The following is a 26,803-nucleotide window of genomic DNA, read 5'->3' as shown; positions in this document are numbered from 1 at the left end:
GGGGGTGGCGGGCCTGCTGCTGGTCCTCAGGCTGAGTGTCCTCCGCATGAACTCCCAGGGTGAGAGCGTGTGTGGACAGTTTTAACACCATTTCACCATATTTCTGGAGGGGGGAAAAAACAGAACATTTGAAGTGGAGAAAAACAAGCCAAACCAACACATCATCAGTGGAATGAATGTCAAATCTGACAGCAGCCACAGGACTGGTTTCACTTCTGCATGCCCCTTTTTGGTTTATTTGTACATGATGCAAGAAGTCTGCCTAGAATTCCAAAGTTCAGAGGCAACAAAATTATGCTTTACATCTTATTCTTCACATGGATCTCCACTGCACATTTTAAACCATCCGACTTCATAAGGTACAATTTAACCTTTAGTTAAGTTGGTCTTAACTTCATATAAAAGAGGGTTTGTAAAGCTGCTGGGGCTTGCATTCAAAAACTAAAAGACTGCATTTTTTTTAAATGTTGCCTTATTCCTCTGTCAAGGCACAGCCGGTTAAATGCACAGAGAGATGAGAATTATAACCCGGGCTAAAATGTGATTGTTCTGAGCAGTAACTGCTAAATTCTTCATAATTCAGTTTTCTCAACTTCTTTCTGTAGTGAGAGCCACACACACTTCAACCTGAGCACCTTAGGTGCTTAGTAAATCCATGTGTTTACATTTGTCAATATGTATTTCATCCACTAAAAGTTAACACACAGAAGTGTAAAGGTCCTTTATACTTTCATAAAAAGTTAACAGTCAGGCCAGTGGGTAACAGGGCCTGTTGAAATGTTTGTATTCAATACATAAGGTGAACATACTTTCACAGTTGGAAAATGATATCAATCTGAACTTTGTTTTATAGCTCCTGAATTAATACAGAACTACTGGCTAAGGAAAGAAACAGATTAGTATGCACAAGATCATTCTAAAGGAACATTTCAACCGCAGTGTTTAGGATCAAGTCAGACATTACTGAAGCTACGTGAGCACAGCCTTTACTCCCCTCCCCCACGAAGAGCCTGGCTCTACTGTGCTGTTTCCTACAATGTTCTTAGAATTACGCGCTGCAGTTTCCTCAAAAGTCACAAAGCACTAAGTAGCCAAAGGAGTCTTCCCATACCCTTGTTTTTCTCAGTTTGACAGGGATCACAGCTCCATTCCTCCAATAATATCCATCCAAAGTCACAGCTTATTTAAAAATACCCCATTGAAAGAGATGAACTTTAGTAATCAACACAAGCATGACTGATTCCAAAGGACTTCGTAGATGCCTACTGTAAAAAACAAAACAAAACAAAACCCTAAAATCTCACCGACACATTTTGTCAAAAATAGATGAGACAGGACGGCATGACGTGTATACTCTTAAAGCCTCAATTTGGAAGCAAGGTGGGGTCTATCATAAACATAGTAATCATATGGACTGATCCCGATGTGGCGGCTGAGCCTTAACCCCAGAGGGTACAGACGTGTGTGCAACGTTTGATGTACCAGCCAGGGTCTAGTTTTGTGCCAAGAAGGTTAGTGCCTTTTTTTTTTTTTCTTTAGTATTGGGGCTTGAAAGAATGTGAAAAGTCCAAGGCATGCCCCTAGTGAATTGGGGTTGAACTCAAGACAGCATACATACGGACGGGAAAGTCAGTTCTTTTTAGTTAAAAACAAAACACACGGTGATTTTTTGTTGTTGTTGTTCTCATATAATATATAATATTTGGAGATAAAGTCTCTTGCAAATATAAATTAAAAAGAGTTCCTGTTTTGAGTCCATTTTGACTGCATATCCTGTTTTGCAGATTTATAATTATCTCTGAAAAAGACAACTAATTTTGCAACATTCGGTTTACAAGAAGTATACAAAAATTACTAATTGAACAGATAATTTTTTTCTTGCAATTATTAATTTCTTGGTTTAGAATTTAAAATGGCTGTGTTTTCAGTAAACTAATAAATGATGATACACAGGAAAACATTCATTCTAAAGCTATGCATTGATAAATATATATTTTATTTATTTCAAATATTCTTTAAAATAAAAGTTATAGCCCTTTGTTTTTACCCTAAAAAAACAGAGTCTTTGATTTTGTATTTGATTCTGTATTCTCAAAATCAGCACAGAAACTGTATTTTTCCTATCAGTTTAGCTATAAAAAAAAGAAAGCATTTATGATTAGGCAACCAAACTTCAGGTCAGATCCACAGTTAATAGGAATATCAACAAGTGTTGGCTGAGAATAATTTTACATCAAACAGAAATTTGGCACTAGTTCCCTCAAACAGGAACTCTGCTTTTAACATGTTAAAGGCAGGAAAATTCTTTAGGAGGTACAGAGATCTAAGCGGAATTCAGATGGAATTCCTGCCTTGTGAGTGTGTTTCACTATCTTCTCCATTTTCAAGTTTCCCGAAAGTTTGTAAGACTACAGTACAAATATTTGGTTGTGACCTTTGGGAAGGATGACTACCTAGGATTGCTCAGTGATGTTTTAAATCAATCAGTTGTTCATAGATCAACTCCAACTTTCACAACAGTCTAACAGTAGCTGTTGAACAAGTGCAGCTCCCTCAGGGCACTTTGATAGCTCCGGTAAGGGCAGTGGAACAGAGTGAAGCCTGAGTTACTCACGCTGCTTTCCTTGGACGTATCTCTAGGCACACACACATACACACAAATGGGGATGAGGGCAGACACCCAGATACTTCTAATCCATACCTCACTTTTGCCTCAATTATTCATTTCAAGTGAAAGTAATTTCATACAACATTCTCCTAATACACACAACTCTTTATTTCATTCTGAGTACAACTGTGTGTTAGATACTCCCGCACTTTCCTATTCTTTCCTATCCCCCAACTGTAGCAGTTAAAATTGTAGCTCAGGCCAAAGACAAACATCATTAATAACATAATAAAAGCATTTCCATTTTAGAAATCATATTTCAGTCTTTGATCTTTACTAAACTTTTCTCCTTTAAGTATTAATAGAAACGTTTTTCTGACAAACAGATGCTGATCATCGGCAGTTTTATCTCTGTAATCTCTACCTAAGGTGTTGAATGCACAATCACAAAATATAATAATTAATTATATTATTTAATTAAAAACAGGATTAATCATACATTATCCCTTGTCAGCATTCAACACAATTCAGTGTATTTTTTAACATCTGGTATAGAAATTTAACACATTTGAGATTCATTCACATACATCACCTTGAATAATTTTTGAAGTACATAGGGCTTCAATTATAATAATTGATAGATGTTTGTCATATACGCAAGAGAAGCAGTTAAACCAATACTGATAAATTTGCCTAAAATGATTTTATTTGCTAAAAAAATACTGAGAATTTACTCCTCCAAAATACAGTTCTTTGAAAAACAGTTCTCATTCTTCATTTGTGACTGTTATTTTTTTTTTTAATACTCAAAGAACTGTGGTTCTAAAACTTCCTTGGGACAAAATAGCTGCCAACTCTAAAAGACAAAATTATGGCAGAAAAAGAGAAAACACCACCATAATGACAAAAAAAAAAAACTACACTTTGCGAATAATTAATCTAAAGTCAAGTGCTAAGTCGACAACATAATTTTTTTAATTCCCCAAATAATTTTTGAAGGTTTAACATTACCATAAGATTCATAACCAGGCCTGTAGAAATCATCAGTTATAAGGCAGAGGCAGTCTTTTGATTTTGCTAACAACGAACAGATAATTCCTCTTAAGCAGATTAACTTAAAGTACATTTTCAAGGAAGTTAAAATCCTCTTCAATCGGGTTCTCAAATTTAATTACAAAAGTCAAACAATATATTAATACTCATTCAAGTGCAGCCATAAAACAGGCACAGAACTCTCAGGGGCCAGGAAACAAATCCAATCGATATTTACAAGAGTCACAAAGAAAACATTTTTTTGCCATAACTTGATAAAACATCTAACTGGTCCTCTTAACTAGGATTCTTCCTCTCTCTTCTTTGCTGCCCCCTATGTGGAAAATACATTTAACATTTTCTTCATTCACAATAAGTACAATCATATTGTTTATTTTGCTATTTTTAGATTAATAAAAGAAGTATAAATTAGAAAACCTGGCCTTTTAAAGCTATTTTATATGTATTCCTTTTGCTTTATTAGCCCTGTAGATACGTTACAAAAATACCTTTAAGCTGTAGCTACTTCTATAAAGTTAAAAAAATTATCTATTTAAAAATGGCAAAAGAGCTTGCTTAAAGAGTTTTGTTTGTTTGTTTGTTTGTCTGTTTGTTTTTGAGATGGAGTCTTGCTCTGTCGCCCAGGCGCGATCTTGGCTTACTACAACCTCTGCCTCCCGGGTTCAAGCGATTCTCCTGCCTCAGCCTCCCAAGTAGCTGGGATTACAGGCACCCGCCACTGCGCCCAGCTAATCTTTGTGTTTTTAATAAAGTCAGGGTTTCACCATCTTGTCCAGGCTGATCTCAAACTCCTGACCTCGTGATCAACCTGCCTCAACCTCCCAAAGTGTTGAGATTACAGGTGTGAGCCACCGCGCCCAGCCAGAGTTTCTTTGCTCTATCTTTTCCTTTTTTCTTTACTATATGAACTCACTGAATAATTGCCCTACTTCCAATTTCATTCTGCTCATATAGAAATTGTGTGTCTATTCCCTGAAAAATACTAATTAAACTGCCAGAGGTAGCATCTCCAACAGTATATTTTGGTCTTCAATGTCAAAGGCCTCTGAACAAATGACTGGAAGGCTCAATCTAAAATAGCCTTTGTCAGGATGCTAGCTTTGGACACTCACATTATGACTATGGCTCCCGCTTTCTATTTATCTGGGAAGCAAGAGAGAAACAACACAACTTTACAATGTTGCACAAATGCTAAAGGCTAAATTAAAAGTGATAGATCACCAGGAGGCATAATCACCTCAAGAGCTCACTGATACTGTTTTTAAAAGGGGCTCCCTTTTAATTCAGTTCAGTCTGGATTCCAGTGTAAAGTTAAATAAAGGTTTTCAGACAAATACTGCAAAACTGCTAAAATACTACATTTTCCTTTTCCTTCATCTCCTTGGTCATGACACCACCATTTACTATGTGTTAGCCACAGCAGAAGGAATTTCACATGGATTTTTAAACGTCATTTCCTAGCAATACTATGAAATTAAAAATATTAGTCAGTGAGGAAATGAGCTCAGAAAGGTCAAGTAATTTGTAAAAGGTCACACAAGTGGGAACTGGAAGAACCAGGGTTTGAACTCAGGAGCTTTGATTTCCTAGGCCTTGTTGGCTTCATCCATCAACAGATCATTCCTGGGGGAAGCCTTTGTCATTCTCTTTCTGACCTAATCCATGGAGAAATCTTTTGGAGCAGTGGTTTGCAACCTTGGCTGCATATTAATTATCATATATTTTTAAAATACATACACATGGGCCCCACCCTCTGGAAATTCCAATTTAATAGGTCTGGGATAGGGCCCAATCATCAGTATCATTCAATACTGCAGCAACGATTAAAATAAACAATATGTCTCTGCACGGTGTTTAAATTCTAATGGTGCTTAGATTCTAGTAGAAGTCAATGGAATCTCCAGGTGATTCTAATGTATGGCTCAGCCTGAGAACCAATGATTAAGACACCACCTACTGGGAGTTCTTTCTTCAAGACCTCCTCCAAGTAAGCAACTCAACTGGCTCCTCCAAAGAGGATGGACAAGAGTCTAGCAACAGCTAGCATAAGACAGTGGAACCTGAGAGAGTTCCAGCTGTGAGAGGCAGTGGAGCACAACGGGAAATATATGGGCACTGGTGTCAGCTAGACCTGGACTCAAATTCCATCTCCTCTATTTATTAACTGTGTGACTTTGGGCCAATCACTTACCTTTGGTGGCTGTTCTGCAGATTCAATGAAATGATGTAAGTAAACCTCCAGGCATATAAAAATGCCCAATCAAAGGTAGTTGCAACTGTTGTTTTGGCTGGTTTTGTTTACTATTACTATTTTGTTTACTATTTTATTACTATTATAGTGGTAATGACTACTGCCAGCAGACATCAATAAAGAAAAAAACAAATTTTAAAGGTCTCCCCCATTTATTAGCCAAATATTTCCTACTTTTATTACTTACCATTTAATTTACAGCTATTTATATTTGCAATTAGCTTGGTAATCATATTTCTTACTCATGACAACTGGGTGAGGATGGTTAACGTCGTTATTCCCATTTTCTAGATGAGGAATCTTATTTATTTACTATGCCAGATGACTGAGTGAAGATACTTAATATTATTATTCCCATTTTCTAGATGAGGAAAAGGCAACATCTTCCATCTACTGTCTGTAGTTTCTATGATCCTATGATTAAAGGCACCTGGCAGTCATGTTCATTAGTTCCCTATGAAAAATGATATTCAACATAGATGTCAAGTGTAGGAAAGAAGAATTAACAAGCACTTGATAGCAACCCCAAAATAACATCTAAATAATCACTCATGAACATCAAAGTCACAGCAAACAAGTTCCAATTTAAATAAAGGTGTTAGACAGGATTAGGGAAAAATGAACAAATACGTCTTCTTTATCCACCTTCACTTAGGGAAATGTCTGACGTAGCTTAGAAATGCTTTCTGAAACACAGACTGAAGAATTGTTAACTTCCTCTATGAAGGGTCTTCAGTTAGCAGGTTGCAAAAGATTGTGTCCTGATATTTTATCTTAAATTAGGGCTACAAAGTAGGAGAGATCCAAGATGGAAAGACCCAGTTCAGGGGTTCTCTAGAAAGGCCACCAGGAAGCCCGTGGGCTCTGTGCAAGGGCCCATCACTCCAAAGACACCAAATACTCTCCCAACACTGAATAATGGCTTGCCCATAAATGTATCCCTTTTCATATGCATGAAATTTCCATGAATAAAAATATAAATGCCTCTAGAAACACTGCTGAATTTACAGTTATTATATATAACTACTATTGCATTGCAGAGAGGGGCTGAATTTTGTTATTGTTGTTAAAAGGAGACTTCATATTCGAAAAGCTTAGGAAACTCTACCCCAGTCCAAACATCTCTTTTTACTGACGTAGATGGATCTTAGGGGCAGCTGGGACTCCAACCTAGGTTTTTTCATTCCCAGACAAATGTTTCTTGTCGCACACCATACACGCCTTCCAGTGCAGTTACAGACTCATGGGACGTTAACAGTCATGACTATATCCTCTCTCTAATATCATTTCCTCTTTCTAAAGCAGGAGAGTACAGTCCTACCCTCTCTCCGTGGATATGTTCCAGGAACTTTCTAAATCTCCTGAGCTTCTTCTTTCCCCTTTCTTCCCTCCCATCCTCAGTTAGGTAAGTTTAGGGTTAGCAATACACTCAACCCTTCTCAAGCTCAGATGCTCTGGAAGTGCCCTTTGACATTCAGTCTTAATATGAAATGGAAATACAATCACCGAGGTACTAAAATAATGTGTAAAGTATGTATAAAATCTGCATATATATGAGTGTATTTGTAGCTAAAACCCCACAAATATTTCCTAATACCTATGAAAAATAAGAAAGTGGAATACTCATGAATAATCATTTTATTTATCTGGATCTGTCCATACCAATTGGCTGTTAATAAACCCCTTGCACACCGACTTGTCAAAATGCTTTCACATTTATGATTTCACTTTCTCCTGATGACTCACTCTGATATAAGTGCTGCTGGAGTGTCACTGGAACTGAAATTCCATGAAGAGAAGGAATTTATTTTATTCACTGTTCTTACTCCAGTGCCTAGAATAGCGTCTGGCACGTGATGGGCATTCAATATTTGGTGACTGAGTGAATGACAGAAGCTGACCAGGATGGTAGTTTCTATTTATTGATTGATTTTTTGACTTCATCTTTGAGAAAATTAAATGAGTCTATAGGGGAATAATTGAGTTCCTAAAAATTTATTGTTAAAGTCTTCATCCTTTTGTAACTTTAACATTCTTCCCTCAAATATTATTAATGTAATTTTTCTTTTCTTTTCTTTTCTTTTTTTTTTTTTTTTGAGATGGAGTCTCGCCCTGTCACCCAGGCTGGAGTGCAGTGGCACAATCTCCGCTCACTGCAGCCTCGGACTCCCAGGTTCAAGCAATTCTCCTGCCTCAGCCTCCTGAGTAGATGGGACTACAGGCACGTGCTGCCATGCCTGGCTAATTTTTGTATTTTTAGTAGAGACGGGTTTTCACCATGTTGGCCAAGATGGTCTTGATCTCCTGACCTCATGATCTGCCCGCCTCGGCCTCCCAAAGTGCTGGGATTACAGGCGTGAGGCCACCACGCCCGGCCTTGTTAATGTAATTTTTCAAGGTTATATAAAGTGATTCATTCATTACGGGAAAATCAGACACTATCAATATATGGAAAGATGAAATTAAAGGTCCTGGTGATCCCATCACCTTGGAACAACACAATTAACATGCTGATGTGTATCTTTTCAGACTTTTTTCTATGCAGTTCTACAAACACAAACACATACATATGAAACGTTCCCAAAAGTCTCTGCCCTAGACTTTGTGATTTTGGCTTTTTCCTTCTTCTCCAAACCCCTTTTCCTGACGTAGCTCCTTGCCTTCCTTTTATGTCCTAAATCTATTCCTTCCCCAATATTTAGGTCCTATTTCAAAACGATTTTTCCCCCTTTGCCCTCCAAAGGATTCGTCTGTTCTTACAACTTTGAACTCTATGCGGATATTTTCTATCGGATCTTCTGTCCTCCCTTTTCTCTGGGATACCAGTGCTACTGAAGCGCTACACATCTAACACCCAATGCATCATGTTGCCTCCATCAAAATCAGATGACGCACTGATCCTATTCCCCTTAACTACCACAGAATTCTACAAGGTATCCTTAATAGCCATCTTTGCTTCCCCAACCCCACCACATCCAACTAGTGAAAGCCTTTTACATCCCTCCTTCCTATTCTCTTTCACTCATCAATTCCCACGGTTGCCATCAGTGTTTGGCCCCTTGCACATATACTATTTTCTGCCTCTGTCTCGTTTTCTATATAACAAAAACCCATCAATGCTACCCACTGCTTCAAGTTAACTTCCTAAAATCCCACTTATTTCTTGCCCTTCCTATATTCAGAAATTTGTGGTTGCTTCCTTCTCTTACAAAATGGGATTCCAGCCTCTTCATAATCTCACCTCAAACTACTTTTCCATCCTATTTCTCATTATTCCTGAAAAGAAACCCTTTGCTCCAGTCAGGTTGGTGGACTCATTATTCACCCATCTCCAAAACATCTGATTGTGAGTTAAGTACTTATTAAAGGTTTATTATGTGTAAAACCCATTCAATCATTCAACAAATATTCACTGAGCAGTTATTCCATCAGGTAATGTAATAATCCTGCAGACATAGTGGTGAACAAGACAGATCAAGTCGCTGTCCTCCTGGAACTGAGGCAAAACGGTAATGGGGGAGACTCTTAAGACATGGTGGTCCCAGCCCAGGATACTCGCAATCTTCCATTGAAATATCAAATGAATCAAGACATCCCTGAGGGCTGAACTTTGCGGTCCAGGCTGCAAATGGGGAAAGACTTCAGAAGGAAGGGCTGACTGGAGTGAGAGCTGGATTGTGGACATGGCTTCTCTGATGTGGGACTCAGCCCGGGCACTCAAGGATGAGCACAGGAGAGAAGCAGATGCCTTCTTTCCAGGGGTATATGAGGAAAGGCAAAAAGGTGGAACGGAAACAATAGCAATAGTGTCAGCTTATTTTGCACAAGGGTTCACTCAACATCTATTCAGCAGAGCACATCCTCTGCCCTTGCAGGGCCCCAGGCTCCGTGGTGGATTCGAAGGTAACACAGACTCAGATTCTACCGTCAGGGGATTTCCATCTAGCAAGGAGAGAAGGCAGGTTCATGATGGTCTATCGCACACAGACAGTGAGACGTTCCATAGAGAGCACAGAGAACACAGAGGAAGTCTGGAAGGTGCACGTTTGGGTTTGTATTAACAGTACTTATAGCATCACATTTTTATGCATCTGCACCCACACGTGCATGTATTGAAAATAACTGTGTTTCAAAGTGCTTTCTCACTCACTTTCTCGTTTTGTACTAGATGACTTGGGAATCAGGCAGAGTAGGTAAGATGATGTTTTCCAGAGGGGGCAAAGTGTGGCACAGATCTTGTAACTGATCTGCTTGGGTAGGGAACATAAACAGGCGCGAGTAGAACAAGAACACCCTGTCCGTCGCCGCCCACTCCTGCAGCAGAGGAAGTATCTAGAACTGAGGACGCACACTAAGTTCTGTAATCACATGACACCTGGCAGGTACAATGAAGCCAGGAAGGCACTTCGGATTGAAAAGGGCAGGGCGTAGACAGCATTCTGGAAAGGGAACGTGAGCCAAGGCCATTCCCCCATTTCCGTTTTACCTCCCCAAGTCCTGCCTGAATCATTCCCCACCCTTAGATCTGCCCAAACCACAACCATCCCTTAGGGTTCGCCCCAAATAGTTTCAACCCACACTGGTTTTTTTCATTCCATTGATTTCACCCCTACTAATATCCCTGGGAAGAGCGAGTGGCCGTTTCTCTCCTGGACATCATAGCAGGCCCAGCCAGTACACGGCTCGGCTCAGAGCCGGTAGTTAATAAACATGAGCCGAATGAAAGAATTCCTGAGATCGCCACAGCTCAGTAAGGATGCCCTGAGCCCCTACATCCCTCCCCCAACAGAGTGGGCCTGCCTGGCACGGGCGGCCTTAGCAACCCGGAGGAGCTCACTAACCGCGGAAAGCACAGGGACACGTGGGGAGAGCGGGGTGGCCCAAGACGCTGGGCCACTGGGAGCCGAGCGCACGACCCCAGCTGGAAGTCGGAGCTAAGGTTGCAGCGCTCCGGCAAAACGCGCTAGATGAGGTCGTTAAAAGATTTCCCCCTCTGGAAAATCGCCAGGGAAAAGTGGTGAAAAAGGAAGCCGGGAGGGCCCTAGTCTCGGGAGTCTATGAGGAGCCCAACCCCCGGACCTAATCCCGCAGGAAGAAGAGCGAGGTGAGCTACGCAGAAGCCATTCCAGCTCCAAGGAAAGGGAGCGGCTTTTGCCGCAGGAAGAACCTAGGTCTGGAGCCTCGCGATATCTGGGGGGCGGTCGGGATCACGTTGCGTTGCCTAGCGACAGCAAGGACGCTCGTGGGACCCCCCGGCTAAACCCCGCTGTAGCCTTAAATCTCCTACCATGGGGGAAGAAGGCGGCGGCCGCAGCTGTGGGACCACTAGGGAGCTGCAGAAGCTGAAGCAGCAGGCGATGGAGTACTACCGGGAGAACGACGTTCCGCGCAGGCTGGAAGAGCTGCTCAACTCCACCTTCTACCTCCAGCCTGCCGACGTCTACGGGCACCTGGTAGGGACCTGGGACAAGCGCTCTCCTCCCGCCAACCCCGCTCCCCCATACCCGCGCTGCGGCAACGCCTTGCGCCTGCGCCTCAGAATCTAGCATGCGTGCAGCCGGGGCTCTGGTCCTGCGTGTGCGGAGGAGACTCTGGGAGGGAAGAAGCGGGAAGGACACCGGGGGGTGAAGGCATCTCCGCAGAGAAAGTGGTGGAAAGGAGGCAGCTGGCGGAAAGAGGGCTCTAGGCGGATCTGAGCTGCAGCGACAGCCCAGGGCCTGGCAGGCTTCCTCGCTACCTAAGGGGCCTCTCCGTTTGTGGGCCGGCCCACCACCCATGCCTGCCAGTTGTCATTTTTAACACAGACCTTAAAGCCTTCATCTCAGCTTACCGACCTTGAGCAGCTCCTCTTTGACCACAGGATGAACACAAGTTTGCTACAACTTGGCCTCAGCCTATTCTGGGGCCTCATCCTACTGGCTCCCCTGCCGGGATGCCCGTTAATATCTGACCAGCCCCGCCCTGAACTCCAAAATTCAGACCAAATCCTTGCCCACGTGGCCCTGGACCAACTCTCCTTTAGAGTTCCTACAGCATTTCCTTCGTGTATTGTAGTCCCTTGAGGCAGCCTCCCTAGGCAGCCTGTGAGCCCCTGCTGGGCTCGGGGGCCTTTTCTTATCACCTTCCTGGTCTCTGCCCAGCCGTGAGATCTGCACATAGCTTAGCGTTAAGCAGTGAGCAGTTGAAGCAGACGTTTTCTGCCCTCCAGATCTGTAAGTAGTAAGGAAGACAGTGTGTTTGGGGCCCCTAGGTGTTTGCACTCTGGCAAGGGAAAGCAAGGAGGCAATGTGAACACCAAGCAGAATGAGTCCTATGAAGAAACAGATGTGCTGTCAGGGTGCAAAACCACGTCGTGTTGAGGCAAATGATATAAAGGATGTTCTGCGAATGACTTTTTCCCACTCATGGCCTATACTATCAAAGGGGACGGGTGTGGGGTTTACCGAGCCCCTTGTGCTGCGTGCTATAACTCACTTAATCCTTAGTACAACTGGGACGAGGTAAAAATGATGATTCCCATTTTACAAATGAAGAACCTGTGGCCAGTGCAATTTAAATGATTTTCTCAAAGGACATAGTGACAGAAGAAAAAAAATCAAACCATGTTTTTGTCCCTAGTACCCAGCAGAGTGCATGGCACACGGTGAATGCTGAGAAACTATCTGCAGGATGAATGAATGAATGCTTGACTCTCATTCCATCCTCTTCCTACTATCTGTTGCTAGAGGAATTATTGAACACAGTGTATTCTAACGTCCTCATTTTACAGGGACACCAAGCCTTTGTCTCACAGCTACTTAGTGAGCAGGACTAAAAACATGAACTCTTGTTCCCCAGTGTAATGTTCTTCTCATTCTATTAGGCAGCCAGGATATTCGTTTGTGCAGCTCTCTGGGAATTTATATCTTAGTTTGGAACAAAAGTCACCAATACATAAAATAATTGGAGCAAAAGATAAGGAGATAGATGACTGTGTGCTAGATTGAGGGACAGATCCCTATATGTCTATTAAAGGAATTCAGGGATGGAAAAGATCCTTGGAGGCTGTATATCCAGGATAGCTTTGGCTTGGACTTTGAAGGATGTTCAGGAATTTTAGGGGCAAAAAAGCAAACTCCTTGAACCCGGGAGTTGGAGGTTGCAGTGAGCCGAGACCGCACCACCACCAGTGCACTCCAGCCTGGGCAACAGAGCGAGACGCTGTCTCAAAAAAGAAAAAGCAATCTCCGTTTCCTTTTCTTAGTGACTGCCCTAGTTTTGGCTGTGCTTATTCTCACCTCATCTCTCCCTCTATCTAGTTCATCCTGCAGAGTGCTGCCAGAGCAGCATCCTAACATGCAAATCTGACCACAGTTCTCTTCCTCAGAACCTCCTGTAGCTTTCCCCTGCTTGCTGGCCTTCATGTGTATGGTTCACAGTGCTCAGCCCCTCTCTCATGTAACAGGCGCATCTCCCACTCCCTGTCCTACTCCTCTACACCAAATCACTGACTGTTCCCTAAAGCCGGAAGTTTCCTACCTCCCTCCCCTTTGTCCCATTCCCTGTCCCTGAAGTATCTGCTCACCACATTTCCCCCTTGACTGCCACTGAAACACTATACCTCCTCCAGTGTTCAGCTCCAATGTCATTTCTTCTGTCCCTCTCCGACATTGATATGGCTTGACTCTATCCCCACCCAAATCTCATCTTGAATTGTACTTCTCATAATCCCCACATATGACATGTGGGGAGGGACCCGGTGGGAGGTAATTAAGTTATGGGGATGGTTGCTCTCATGCTGTTCTCGTGATAGTGAGTTCTTATGAGAGCTGATGGTTTTATAAGCGGCTTGCCCCCTTCACCTTGCACTTCTCCTTCCGGCCCTCATGTGAAGAAACATGTGTTTGCTTCTCCCTCCACCATGATTGTAAGTTTCCTGAGGCCTCCCCAGCTATGCGAAACTGTGAGTCAATTAAACTTACACTTTCCTTTATAAATTACCCAGTCTCAGGCAGTCCTTGATAGCAGTGTGAGAACAAACTAAGACAGATACATTAGAGGAATTCACACATGGTAAAGATCCTTGTAGGCAATTACAATACAATTTATTCCATTATCATAAAACTGAATGCTTCAAAGAGTTTTGGATTGGAATGTGGCAGATCTGGTTTTGATTCTTATCTCTGCCACTTCCTCACTGTGATAGAGACACACTGATGGTCCTCCAAGGAACTACATTTCCAGCATGAACACCTTTTTGTAAGTCCCTCCCACACTGACTCTGGACTTGGCTGTGTCACTTACTTTGATCAACAGGACCTTGACAAGCACGGTACAAACAGAGAGTTGATAAGTGCTGGCATATTGAAGCTTGTCCTCTTGGAAGCTAGTCATCGTGCTGTGAGGATGTCCCAATTACCCTACTGGAAAGAGAGAGGTTGTGCAGAGAAAGACCTTGGAAGATACGAGACCCCTCAGGATATCTTGTGAGAAAGACAGATGCCCAGCCAACCCCTCACTGTGCCAGCCATCCCAGCTACGGCACTGGACATTGAGTGAAAATAGCTTGGATATTCTGGCTCCCGTCAAGCCTTCAGATGATTACATCTGCATAACGGACTCCACAGAAGCCCAGCAAAAGAATTTCCCAGTTGAAGTCCCACCCAGATTACAGGATCATGAGCAAGTTAATGGTTTAAACCGCTAAGGTTTGGGGTGTTCTGTTACAAAGCAGTAGATAATGAAAACATTGGCTACGTGATCTTGGACAGTTAACTTTTGTGGAACTCAGTCTGCCCATCTGTGGGATGGAGATGGTATCACGTAGCTCAGAGAGTTGAATGTAATGACGTAATGTATATATAGTGCCCAGGGATGTCACTGACATTTACTAATTTATAGAAGATTTAATTTATAGAATCCTATATATGTCAGGCCCTGTGGTTTGTGATATAGTGATAAAGATGTCACTCTTTCAGAGCACATATTAATTACTTTAAAAATGTTAGTTCCCGTCCTCTCCAAACACAACGTGTGGCACATTATAGGTGCTTGGTGCTTGTTAAATTGAACTCACTATAACACACAGAGTATAAGCTAAATAACATTTTTGCTCTCCTGATTTTAAATTCATTTAGGCACTTACTCTGTTACAAACCACCATTTTAAAAATTCATGGATAGCTTGAAAATGAGCTCTTGCTTACTACTTCTGGGGCTCCACCTCTGAACTGACATGTCACTGTAGGTATTAGATGACCTGTTGTCCAGGTTGAAGTCACTGGATTTTGAACTGAAAGATCGGAGAACTGGTCTGCTAAATGAAAGCAAAGCCCAATCCTATCTGGTAATCAAGAGAGCAAAAAAGGTGTGCCTTTGCCTTCCCTCCTTCCAGTCTCTCCTAGCTCCTGCTCCTCTGCACAGAAACACTGTCCTGAGCCTTTTCTTGCAGGCTCCTTGAGTGGGCTTTCTATCTCAGCTTCTCTTTCTTCAGTCTCTTTCTTGGATCACTTCCAAATGGCTTCTGCTTTTCCACCTCAATGAAACTGCAATTACTAAGGCTCCCAACAAGCCTCTTTGAATACATAGGACTCTGCATGAGCTGATGGTAAGATACAACCATTGCATTAAGCCTTCTTAAATATCACTAAAACCACTAAAATATCACATGCCTTGTTGGGAGGAATAAAAATTAGCCCATGTGCTGGGCGCGGTGGCTCACGCCTGTAATCCCAGCACTTTGGGAGGCTGAGGCAGGTGGATCATGAGGTCAGGAGTTTGAAACTAGCCTGGCCAACATGTTGAAACCCCATCTCTACTAAAAATACAAAAAACTAGCTGGCCGTTGTGGTGCACGCCTGTAATCCCAGCTACTTGGAAGGCTGAGGCAGGAGAATCGCTTGAACCCAAGAGGCAGAGGTTGCGGTGAGCAGAGATGATGCCATTGTACTCCAGCCTGGGTGACACAGTGAGACTCTTGTCTTGAAAAAAAAAAAAAAAAAAATCAGCCCATATCAGGTTTCTTAAATTTGAATGCATCATGGTGTTCTAGAGACCAATTGATTTCTGTATCTTGAAACAAGGGGGTTGGGCACAGTGGCACACCAGCCTGAGCAACATAGTAAGATCCTGTATCTGCAAAAAGTAAAAATTAGCCAGGTGTGGTGTCATGTGCCTGCAGTCCCAGCTACTTGGGAGGCTGAGGTGGGAGAATCGCTTGAGCCTGGGAAGTTGAGGCTGCAGTGAGCCACGATGGTGCCACTGCACCCCAGCCTGGCTGACAGAGCAAGACCCTGTCTCAAAAAACAAAAAAAAAAAAGAAAAGAAAAAGAAAAGAGGGATAGCTTAGGCAACTGAATTGGCTATAAGAAGGCCTGCTAGCCTGTAATCCCAGCACTTTGGGAGGCCAAGGTGGGCGGATCATGAGGTCAAAAGAACGAGACTATCCTGGCCAACATGGTGAAACCCCATCTCTACTAAAAATACAAAAATTAGCTGGGTGTAGTGGCACGTGCCTGTAGTCCCTGCTACTTGGGAGACTGAGGCAGGAGAACTACTTGAACCTCAGAGGCGGAGATTGCAGCAAGCCAAGATCGCGCCACTGCACTCCAGCCTGGCAACAGAGTGAGACCGTCTCTGTTGAAGAAGGCCGGCTAATCAGTGACACAGGGCCTTTTAATTAAGAAATGTATGCAAGTTTCTGTTGAGAGTTCAATGTACACCAAATTGCCCCATATACCAGAGACTCAGGAGTGGCCTGAATCCATATCTCGGTAGGTGAGGGCAGGACAGTTCTCACAGAACTGCTGGTCTAATCCTGGCATCAGGAAGAATACTCATGGAGCAGTTTGGTAAAAACGAGAGTCAATGTGAATGACTTTTTGAAGATAAATTAGATGTGGTATTGTGACTTTTTTTTCCCCAAGCAGCCACTTGAATCAGAGGATTTTTGTTCTTTTGTGTGTGTTGAAGGCAAACTGCTTTTCTAAACTTGCAAAGCCTCCCACCATATGCAAAATAGTGGGGAAAGATGTACTGGATGGACTGGGGCTTCCAACCCTGCAAGTGGACATATTCTGCACCATTCAAAACTTTCCCAAGGTATGAGGCAGTTTAAGTGTGTTCTTTAATGTCCTGGCCCCACTGCATTTATTAGCAGCTCTTGTCTAAACTGTAGAAAATTAATGTTTTGAAATTAAGTGTGTGTGAAACATATGTATATTTCATAGGTAGTCATGTAAGCATGAATCTTACCATCAACTATGATGGCTTTATTATGTTTAAGTGTAATTTTGATACAGACATGACATGCTAACCTGAGGATGATCCAGCATGGAGAAAGGAACTGAGGCAAAAATAGTATTTTTTGTTTTGTTTTGTTTTTTGTTTTTGAGATGGAGTTTCACTCTTATTGCCCAGGCTGGAGTGCAATGGCGCGATCTCGGGTCAGTGCAACCTCTGCCCCCCGGGTTCAAGCGATTCTCCTGCCTCAGCCTCCTGAGTAGCTGGGATTACGGGCATCCACCACCATGCCTGGCTAATTTTGTATTTTTAGTAGAGATGGGGTTTCTCCATGTTGGTCAGGCTGGTCTCGAACTCCCGACCTCAAGTGAGCTGCCCACCTTGGCCTCCCAAAGTGCTGGGATTACAGGCGTAAGCCACCGTGCCTGACCAAAATGGCTTTTAAATTCTGACATTACTTATGCGATAGGTTCTATAAATCTACATGTAGGTTTATAGATTAGTCTATTTACCTAGATATTTATAGATGTTAGACTGACCTAAATAAAGAAAATAATTTACTTTGATAGTTTTAACAGTTCATTTTAATTCACTTTGCTACGTATTTGTTAGAAATAATTTATGCTATAGTCTCTGGTGGGAGAATAATAATGATTAAATCTGCATTTTTGTTGTTATTTATTGGAAAGGTAGTGATAAAAATGAAGTTCAATGTAGGGTTTTTCTAAGGGTATTTTAAGTGTTCTATGAAGCTGATTTCCACAGTGTTTCAACAGCTATAAAAATATCTCAAAGAAAATTACATATTCTCATTCTCCCCTTGAAATTGGTGGTAAAATTTCGTGCATGTTAAAAGCTGGATTAATTTGCTCTTTCTGGGAGAGGCAGGGAAAGCGTTGAACACATTTCTGTGATTTTCAGAACATATGTTCTGTGGTAATCTCGACTCACTTTGAAGTCCATGAGAACGTTCTGCCCGAGCTGGCTGAGGCGGAGGAGGCAGACAGGGCCAGCGAGGTCAGCACCGCCGTGCAGTGGGTCAACAGCACCATTACGCACGAGCTCCAGGGGATGGCACCCTCTGACCAGGCAGAGGTGGATCACCTACTCAGGTACAGTTTCCACTTTGAAATATAAACATCAAGAACAAATATACGTCCATTATCTTTCCATTTCACCTGCCAATTAAATGGGTCAAATCTACAGCATTGGGAAGTCAGTTTACAAAGCATATGTGAAAGCAGCAACCGTTAGCATAAAATTTGTTTTTCTCCTGAAAACCCTGTAATTAACACCTTACTGTGTAACGCTACATAGGGCTTTTTGGTCTCTTTTCATGTATAGAGCTTTCCTAAGACTTAGTAAAAAGCTTCTCAGAAAAAGAATCTGATTGTGAATCCAGAGGATGCCCTTTTCCTCTCCCCACCCATCACATGCCACCTATGAGCTTCGCATATCCTTTGATTTAGTCGCAACAGCTGACACTTATATTCTGTCCTCCAGCCACAACTGAGTCTCCCATGCTTTGCCCATAGGTTGACTCAAACACGCTAACAAGGAAGCATTTACTAGGGCTATGAAAATGTTCTTCATTGCCCAACCAAGTAATGGGTTAGAATCATTTTTCTGTTTGTGCGGGTCCAATGCCACAACCCCTTGGCCAACAGAAGGTCATTAGAGGCGTGAGCCACCATATCAGGCCAAGAAACTTTTTTGAATAGTTTTTGGTTTGCTTGGAGTTTCTGAATGCTATTTCTCTATTCCTTTTTTTTTTTTTTTTCTTCGTGTGCTATTATCATTTTCTTAGTTTATTTATTATTTTTTTTTCTCAAGCTCTCAGTTACATCTTATATTTTATTACACTCCTTTTTTTTCCTGGCATTTTCCCTCCCCAAATCACCCATCTGCACTGGTTCTTCTGTAGACCAACTACAGAGATGCCATAAAAACTTCATTGTTCTCCTGTTTCTGGATCCCACATTCTTTTCTTTCATGATTTGCTGGATCATATCCTTTAAAAGTAAGGATGAGAAAGGGCATATGGGATGTAAAGTTTCTTAGTTATTCTATGTGTGGGAATGTTGATACTTTGCCCCCATGGTTGATAGTTTAGCTCAGTATAGAATTCTCTTGAAATCAATTAATCTCATACTTTAAAGGCATTGCCCCACTGGCATCTGGATTATTAATAAACCTGATGCAAATCTGATTCCTATGTCTTTGTTTTTTATTTGCCTGGTTTTTTGCCTATAGAAGCTTTTAGCCTCTTATTTTTATTCTGGCGTGCTGAAATTTTACATAAATGCATCTAAGTGGGATTTCCAAGTTTTTTTTTTTTTTTTGAGACGGAATCTCGCTCTGTCACCTAGGCTGGAGTGCTGTGGCTGGATCTCAGCTCACTGCAAGCTCCGCCTCCCAGGTTCACGCCATTCTCCTGCCTCAGCCTTCCAGGTAGCTGGGACTACAGGCGCCTGCCACCTCGCCCGGCTAGTTTTTTGTAGTTTTTAGTAGAGACGGGGTTTCACCGTGTTAGCCAGGATGGTCTCGATCTCCTGACCTCGTGATCTGCCCGTCTCGGCCTCCCAAAGTGCTGGGATTACAGGCTTGAGCCACTGCGCCCGGCTCCAAAAGTTTTTTTTTTAATATTCATCATAAGTGCCAAGAAAAAAGAAAGGAAGTCCTCTATATTTATATGCTATATTTCACTCTATTCTTTTTTTTTTTTTTTTTTTTTTTTTGAGACAGAGTCTCGCTCTGTCACCCAGGCTGGAGTGCAGCGGCACGATCTTAGCTCACTGCAAGCTCCGCCTCCCGGGTTCATGCCGTTCTCCTGCCTCAGCCTCCCGAGTAGCTGGGACTACAGGCACCTGCCACCACGCCCAGCCCATTTTTTGTACTGTTTTTGTAGAGACGGGGTTTCACCTTGTTAGCCAAGATGGTCTCGATCTCCTGACCTCGTGATCCACCCACCTCGGCCTCCCAAAGTGCTGGGATTACAGGCGTGAGCCACTGTGCCCGGCCTATTTCACTCTATTCTTGACACATTTGTTTTCTGATGGTCATTTATACAAAAAGAAAATATTGTAACCCACAATACAATTACATCTTCAAGTTTTACTCTAAAAATGCAAACCCGGGGCTCAAATAATTTTAAAATGAGCACCTGAAATCTTTAAACATTTATTTCCATGCCAAAATGATTTTCAGTTCTTGAATGCAGTTTTATAATAGCATCAGTGTTTTCTGGCTTTGAAAATTAAAGTTGATTTGTTCTTAAGTAGCTGAAAAGCAGTTATTTATTGAAATATATTGGGGTCAGCTCTAAAACATGACCAGAATCACAGAGTGATCTTCCTAAATATCCTACTGTAAAGCCATATTTTCTTGCCATTAAGGATATTCTTTGCAAGTAAAGTACAAGAAGATAAGGAGAGAAAAGAATTGGAAAACAGCCTGGAATACTCAGCAGTGCCTACACTTCTACCTCCAGTACCACCGCCACCACCCCCTCCACCTCCTACCAAAAAAAAGGGGCAAAAGCCAGGTTGGTTGGTGACTTACCATCTTGCAGAGTCCTTAGTAACAAATGTGTGAGGAAGAAAGGCTGAAACTTGGACTGCCTTTCTGAGTCTCTTGGCTACAGAACCAGTTTGGGCTCACGGCCAAAAGCCATCCATCCTATGCCACATCCTCAAAGATTTTGCCCCCATCCCACTCTCTGTTTTTATTTGTAAAATAAAACAGTTTCTCACCCAGAGGTGAGAAATACTTATTATTAAATAAGGTGCATTAAGCAGTGCCAAGTTGGGGGTGGAGTAGGAGGGGATGGCTTGGGAGACCTTTCACCTCCCTTCAAAATTTCCATTAGCTAATCAAAAGGCCACTCCATATCTTAGAGTTTTGATTCTTTTGATATGAACAACCAACATTTTCTCAATCCTATGTAAAATGAACATTTTCTTTATAAAACTTTATTTTAAAGCAAATAATAGAAATTATCACTTCAGTTTGCCCTTGCTGCATGCCTTCCAACAGATCGCTAACCTCAGCCCCTGCAGTACGGTCATTCTGGAGCTGCTCTTAGTATAACAACAGGGCTTTGTATGTCTGCTGAACTAGAACATGCTCCTTGAGGGCATGAATCATGTTTATTCCACTTGCCATTGCCCGCATCTAGCATGATGCCAGGCACGAACCATACACTCATTAATGCAGGTTTCGTTGAGTAAGAAAGCACCAGAACCAGGAAGGGACCAAAGAGACCAGGGAGACAGGGAACCTTATTTCATTGATCCAAATGCTGAGGCCCAGAGAGGTGAAGAGATTTGCCCTGAAACAAAAAAATTATGTTTGAGCAATCTTCCCTTGGGAGGGTGGGATGGCCACTACTGAGTTATAAGTAGAGACCAACATGGATGTTGGTTTAGTGGTTGCTTTTGACTAACAGAACGTGGAACTTAAGGGAAGAAGTGGGAGGGCACAGCTATTTGCTAAGCGCTCATTAAGCATGAGGTGCTGAAATATCTTATCTCCACTGGGGACCTGAACCACATTGGCAGCTGTGGAGGAAAGGACAAGAGGAACACTAGAGATACAGATGATGGACTCTGTCTGGACCTCACGAGACAGGGAGGCTGAGAACATACTCTTGTGAAAGATGAGTAAGGAATCTGGGTCGATGGTTGGATCTGAAAGGCACTGCTAAAGATCGTAAATGACACAGAACAAGGCATTGGTTTGGTGTTGGTGAGAAAGACAGCAGGGTTAGATATATTTATGCAGAGATGTTCAGCAGAAACTTGAGTGTGCAGCAGCTATAGTGAAATATAGAAAAACAAAAGATTTGAAATTTAAAGACAGTTCAAATCCTCTGTCTACTTTCTATTACATGTTGGGCAAGTCTTTTAACCCCTCTAAGCCCCAGTTTACGTATATGTAAATGTAGAATAAAAATATCTACCTCATATGATTGATGAAGGAATTAATGTTAAATGGCCTAAAATGTCTTCGACTGGCAAAATCCATGGCTAATGATTATTTGAGAATCTTAAGCAAAACCAAACAGAAAACTTCTTGGGGGTTGAGGTAGAGCATTTTTTGTTCCCAGCCTCGGCTTTCATCCTTTCTTTTTCCTGGATCTTTCCATCTGTAAGTAAAGCATTTAGAAATACAGTCTTAACTCTCTCAATATTTCTCCCTCCAGGGAAGAGGGATACCATTACAGAGAAACCTATTGCACCTGCAGAGCCTGTTGAACCTGTACTCAGTGGCAGTATGGCCATAGGGGCCGTGTCACTAGCTGTTGCCAAAGCCTGTGCCATGCTGCTTAATAAACCTCTGTACTTAAATATCGCTCTATTGAAGCACAGTCAGGTTAGTATCGATGAAGTTCCATTAAAAGGAGCCATGAGTATCTCAATATGGATGAACCCTGTTTCTCATTTTCCCTCATTTTCCCCCTATTTCAGGAACAGCCAATACTATTTATGCCTTTGCTGATGGTATCGCTGGTCAGCTGTGGGAAGTCATCATCTGGGAAGCTAAATTTAATGAAAGAAGTGATTTGTATACCCCATCCTGAATTAACAACCAGACAAGTACCTTACATTATGTCAAATTACCTTTTCTAAAAAAAAAAAAAAATACTCCATAATTGATGAACTTTTAGTGGAGCTCCCTTGTGACACCAAGGGAGAGGTAATTAAAGATAAAATGAGAAAAAAATATTTTAGGAAATTAGTGAAGCGGGAAGAAAGGCCTCAAACCAAAGGGAGCACATGTAGAGCACCTTAGATGTCTGGTTTCATTACAGCATTGGCTCATGCTGGTAACTCAGAGAAGCCATGACTGAGCAACTCTGCAGACCTAGAAAGTGCTGGAAGGTTGTTATTTGGGGGCGTCTTTATTTACTCTGCACTATGCCCTATGGCAGCAGCAAATGAAAGCTAGCACCTCCTAGCAGCCCACTCTGTTAAGAAAGAACTCCAGGACTTGCCTGGCACCTATGAGACTTTTCGTGCATAGGAGTGAAAAAATCTCAAGTGGCATGTTCACCACTCAGAGGTGTGCGAGGGTCTATACTGCTCCTCAGTAGCCTGAAAGAGTCAATATGCCTCTTTAAATCTTCATGATGACCAAAGGTTCATGATCTGTAGGAGATGCTTTCTAAAAAAGTACGGGAAGCTTTCCCCAAGCCCCCTCCAGCAATAAGTTGACTGATATTTTATCTTGGTGGAAATCAGTAAAAGAAAAAAAAAATCAAGTTTTTTCATGATAAAGAATTCTTTCTTAAAATAGTTATTGCCTTACAGTTTATCAGTTGCAGACGACTAGGATTTATACCTGGCTTATCATCTGTCAGACTGTATTCAGATCCTGGTGTCAGGATCTTTCCTTTAGTTAGTATCTGTTGAGCTGTTTGCATACCAGAGCACGAGGAGTGCCATTCTTTATCGGGTCTACGTATGCAGATCTCATCATCACAACATGCTTTTCTACTTTTTAAGGGACAGTAGATTTATATTGATTTAGCCACTCTAATCCAGACTACCTTGGTGATCTGTGACATGTATTGTAGGAAAGTTGTCTAGGTTGGCCTGGTGTGGTGGCTCACACCTATAATCCCAGCACTTTGGGAGGCTGAGACGGGAGGATGGCCTGAGGTCAGGAGTTCGAGACCAGCCTGGACAACATGGCAAAACCCCGTCTCTATTAAAAATATAAAAATCAGCCAGGCATGGTGGTGCATGCCTGTCATCCCAGCTACTTGGGAGGTTGAGGCAAGAGAATTGCTTGAACAATTTGGAGTTTGCAGTAAGCCGAGATCACGCCACTGTGCTCTAGCCTGGGCAACAGAGTGAGACTCTATCTCAAAAAATAAAATAAAAAATAAAAAAGAAGAAGAAAGTTGTCCAGGTTGGTCCAGAGACCATAAAGGAGGCTGAAGTTAACTTGATCCAAGCAACTGAACCAGTCAGTTCTGAAGGGTGAAGAGAGGCTGCTGAGGGAGAAGAGTCTCTCATTCACATTCAACCCAATGAAAACCGGGGCTGAAGATTAACATTTAATCTACTGATTTTGTAGAGCATATCATCCACTAATCAGGGATTCTACAAATACTCTGAGTTAGAAATAGCCACATGTGTTACAAGTTTTTATACTTAAACTTTCTAGTCTGCAACTATGGAAGATCATGGTTGTTCTACTTACAGGGGGTCGAGATGCTTATGGAAATTCAGAAACATATCAACAAAATAATTGAACTGGTATGTAAAGAGATTCTATGGTATCTAGTTACTAACACTTAGACACCTTCTAGCATCCAACTTGTAGTTCATTTGGAATTAAATCAACTGTGGTTGATATGGAGAATATATTTACTGGCTTTGGGTTTCCCCCATGAACCGAGTGTATCCATGTCCTCAGTGGCTATTGATCCAGCCTCTAATGGTACTTAACAATCTCATTTCAGTTTCTGGGGCAACTGGCTTTGTGCTAAGATCATCCCTTAGGATTTACTAAGAAAGAAAGGATGTGGCCCCCAGGACATGAGAGGCAGCTTGATGGAATGAAGGCACAGACTCTTGTGCCTGCATTAGGATCCCTGTGTTGAGCAAACAAGGGCCTCTGGCAGAGCAGCCCTCTTGGGGGCAGTCACAGAGGCAGGTGTATGAGTCACCAGTTGTCCCATCGTGTTCTAAATGGGCAGTGCACAGTGATATGGCAGGGCTGAGGCCAGGAGAGGGACCCAGTCCTTGTCTGTGGGGCTTTATACACACACACACATGACTTATTTTGGAATACTACATTTACAGAAAAGTTGCGAAGATAGTACAGACAGTTCCTGAATACCTCTCACCCAGTTTCCCCCAGTGTTAATGATTTATTACATGGTGCATTTGTCAAAACTAAGAAACCAAAATGGTACACTACTAATAACTACAGACTTGATTCAAATTTCACTGGTTTTTCCACCAGTGTCCTTTTTCTGTTCTAGGATCCATTCCAGGATCCCACATTGCATTTAGCCTGAGGCTTTTAAGCTGCGTGATTAGGAAGCAGTAGGCTGAGGACCCAGTAGGATGGGACTGGGATACAATAGCAGTGTAACATGAAGGAACTCTGGTTCTAACTCTGTCTCACCAGCACAGAGTGTGACTGCAGGCAGGGGGCACGGGCCCCTTCCCTGCAGCGATGGGGGTTGGCTGGCTGGGGCCCAATCCCTGCAGTGGATCAGAATTGCTTTAAGCAATTCCAGGCTGGAGCCGGTTCCATGGTGCTTTTCAGGAGGCCAGCTTTTCTGGGTGACCAGCCTGTAGAAACTCAGATTTGGACAAGTTAGCTCTGATGTTGCACTCTGCTTTGCCATTCATAACTCCATGACCTTGGGCCAATTCCACAGCCTCTCTGTCTCGGGTTCCTCATCTATAAAATGGAGATGATCAGTATCCAAATCATGATGGTGACTGTGAAGAGTAAACAAGTTTAACCTGAAACATGCTGCATCAGGAGCCAGTGCCACAGGAAGCCATACCTGGTGTTGGTTGTGTCAGAGCAGGTGAAGGAAACCCAGTTTAAACTATTAGGAAATTCAGGATATCTGAGCATTCTACAATTCATCCTTCTTAATTTCTTTTAAAAGTTTTTCAGCGGGGCGTGGTGGCTCAAGCCTGTAATCCCAACACTTTAGGAGGCCGAGGCAGGTGGATCACCTGAGGTGAGGAGTTCGACATCAGTCTGGCCAACATGGTGAAACCCTGTCTTTACTAAAAATACAAAAAAATTAGCTGGGCATTGTGGCAAGCACCTGTAATCCCAGCTACTCGGAAGGCTGAGGCAGGAGAATCACTTGAAACCAGGAGGCGGAGGTTGCAGTGAGCTGAGATCGTGCCATTGCACTCCCGCCTGGGCAACAAGAATGAAACTCAGTTTCAAAAGAAAAAGTTTTTCTTGAATTCTAAAATCTTTCCTGACATTTTGTCTTTTAAATGTTTTATTTACTTTGTGATTACACAAGTAGCTCATGAATGTTCTTGTGAAAATTCAAATACTGATAGAGCAACCCACCCACAACCACCTCCTACAGACTGCCACCCTCAGCCTGTCCCTCCTCTAAAGATAACTGTCGTTAAAAATTGAGTGTGGCCTTCCAGACTTGTTAAAACAATAATTAAGTAGATAGGCCAGGAGTGGTGGCTCACACCTGTAATCCCAGCACTCTGGGAGGCTGAGGTGGGCAAATCAGTTGAGGTCAGGAGTTCAAGACCAGCCTGGCCAACATGGCAAAACCCCGTCTCTACTAAATATACAAAAATTAGCTGGGTGTGGTGGTGCACATCTGTAATCCCAGCTACTCGGGAGGCTGAGGGAGGAGAATCACTTGAACCTGGAAGGCGGAAGTTGCAGTGAGCCAAGATCACACCATTGTAATCCAGCCTGGGCAACAGAGTGAGACTCCGTCTCGGGGGGATAAAAAGATAAGTGCACAACAGAGAACAGTATTTAAAATAATACAAAAATTATACACAACTCATTCTGCAAATTGCTTTACTTCTTTGCCCTTTTCATTGAGGTGTTTATCTTTTATTGCTATCTAGGAATTCTTTACATAATAAGGGATTTAATCATATATATATATATATATATATATATATATATATATATTTTTTTTTT

General features: G+C 42.3%; 2 protein-coding genes across 2 annotated transcripts in view; one reads left to right on the top strand and one right to left on the bottom strand.

Moving 5' to 3' along the window:
- The window catches only part of HSPA12A (heat shock protein family A (Hsp70) member 12A), a 179,634-nt gene extending 168,278 nt beyond the window's left edge, over nucleotides 1-11,356 (bottom strand). Inside the window, exon 1 of the mRNA XM_023224298.2 lies at nucleotides 11,200-11,356. Coding sequence (XP_023080066.1) covers nucleotides 11,200-11,202 — 3 coding nt within the window. The 5' untranslated portion in view covers nucleotides 11,203-11,356. The remainder of the gene's footprint in view (nucleotides 1-11,199) is intronic.
- The window catches only part of ENO4 (enolase 4), a 33,045-nt gene continuing 17,379 nt past the window's right edge, over nucleotides 11,138-26,803 (top strand). The window contains exons 1-7 of the mRNA XM_023224302.2: nucleotides 11,138-11,365; nucleotides 16,862-16,990; nucleotides 18,053-18,243; nucleotides 20,527-20,675; nucleotides 22,335-22,504; nucleotides 22,600-22,728; nucleotides 24,343-24,396. Of these exons, the coding sequence (XP_023080070.1) occupies nucleotides 11,201-11,365; nucleotides 16,862-16,990; nucleotides 18,053-18,243; nucleotides 20,527-20,675; nucleotides 22,335-22,504; nucleotides 22,600-22,728; nucleotides 24,343-24,396 (987 nt within the window). The 5' untranslated portion in view covers nucleotides 11,138-11,200. The remainder of the gene's footprint in view (nucleotides 11,366-16,861; nucleotides 16,991-18,052; nucleotides 18,244-20,526; nucleotides 20,676-22,334; nucleotides 22,505-22,599; nucleotides 22,729-24,342; nucleotides 24,397-26,803) is intronic.

The sequence above is a fragment of the Piliocolobus tephrosceles genome, chromosome 9 (assembly GCF_002776525.5).
Source record: "Piliocolobus tephrosceles isolate RC106 chromosome 9, ASM277652v3, whole genome shotgun sequence".
Taxonomy (NCBI): Eukaryota; Metazoa; Chordata; class Mammalia; order Primates; family Cercopithecidae; genus Piliocolobus; species Piliocolobus tephrosceles.
This window is presented reverse-complemented; position numbering and strand designations above follow the sequence as displayed.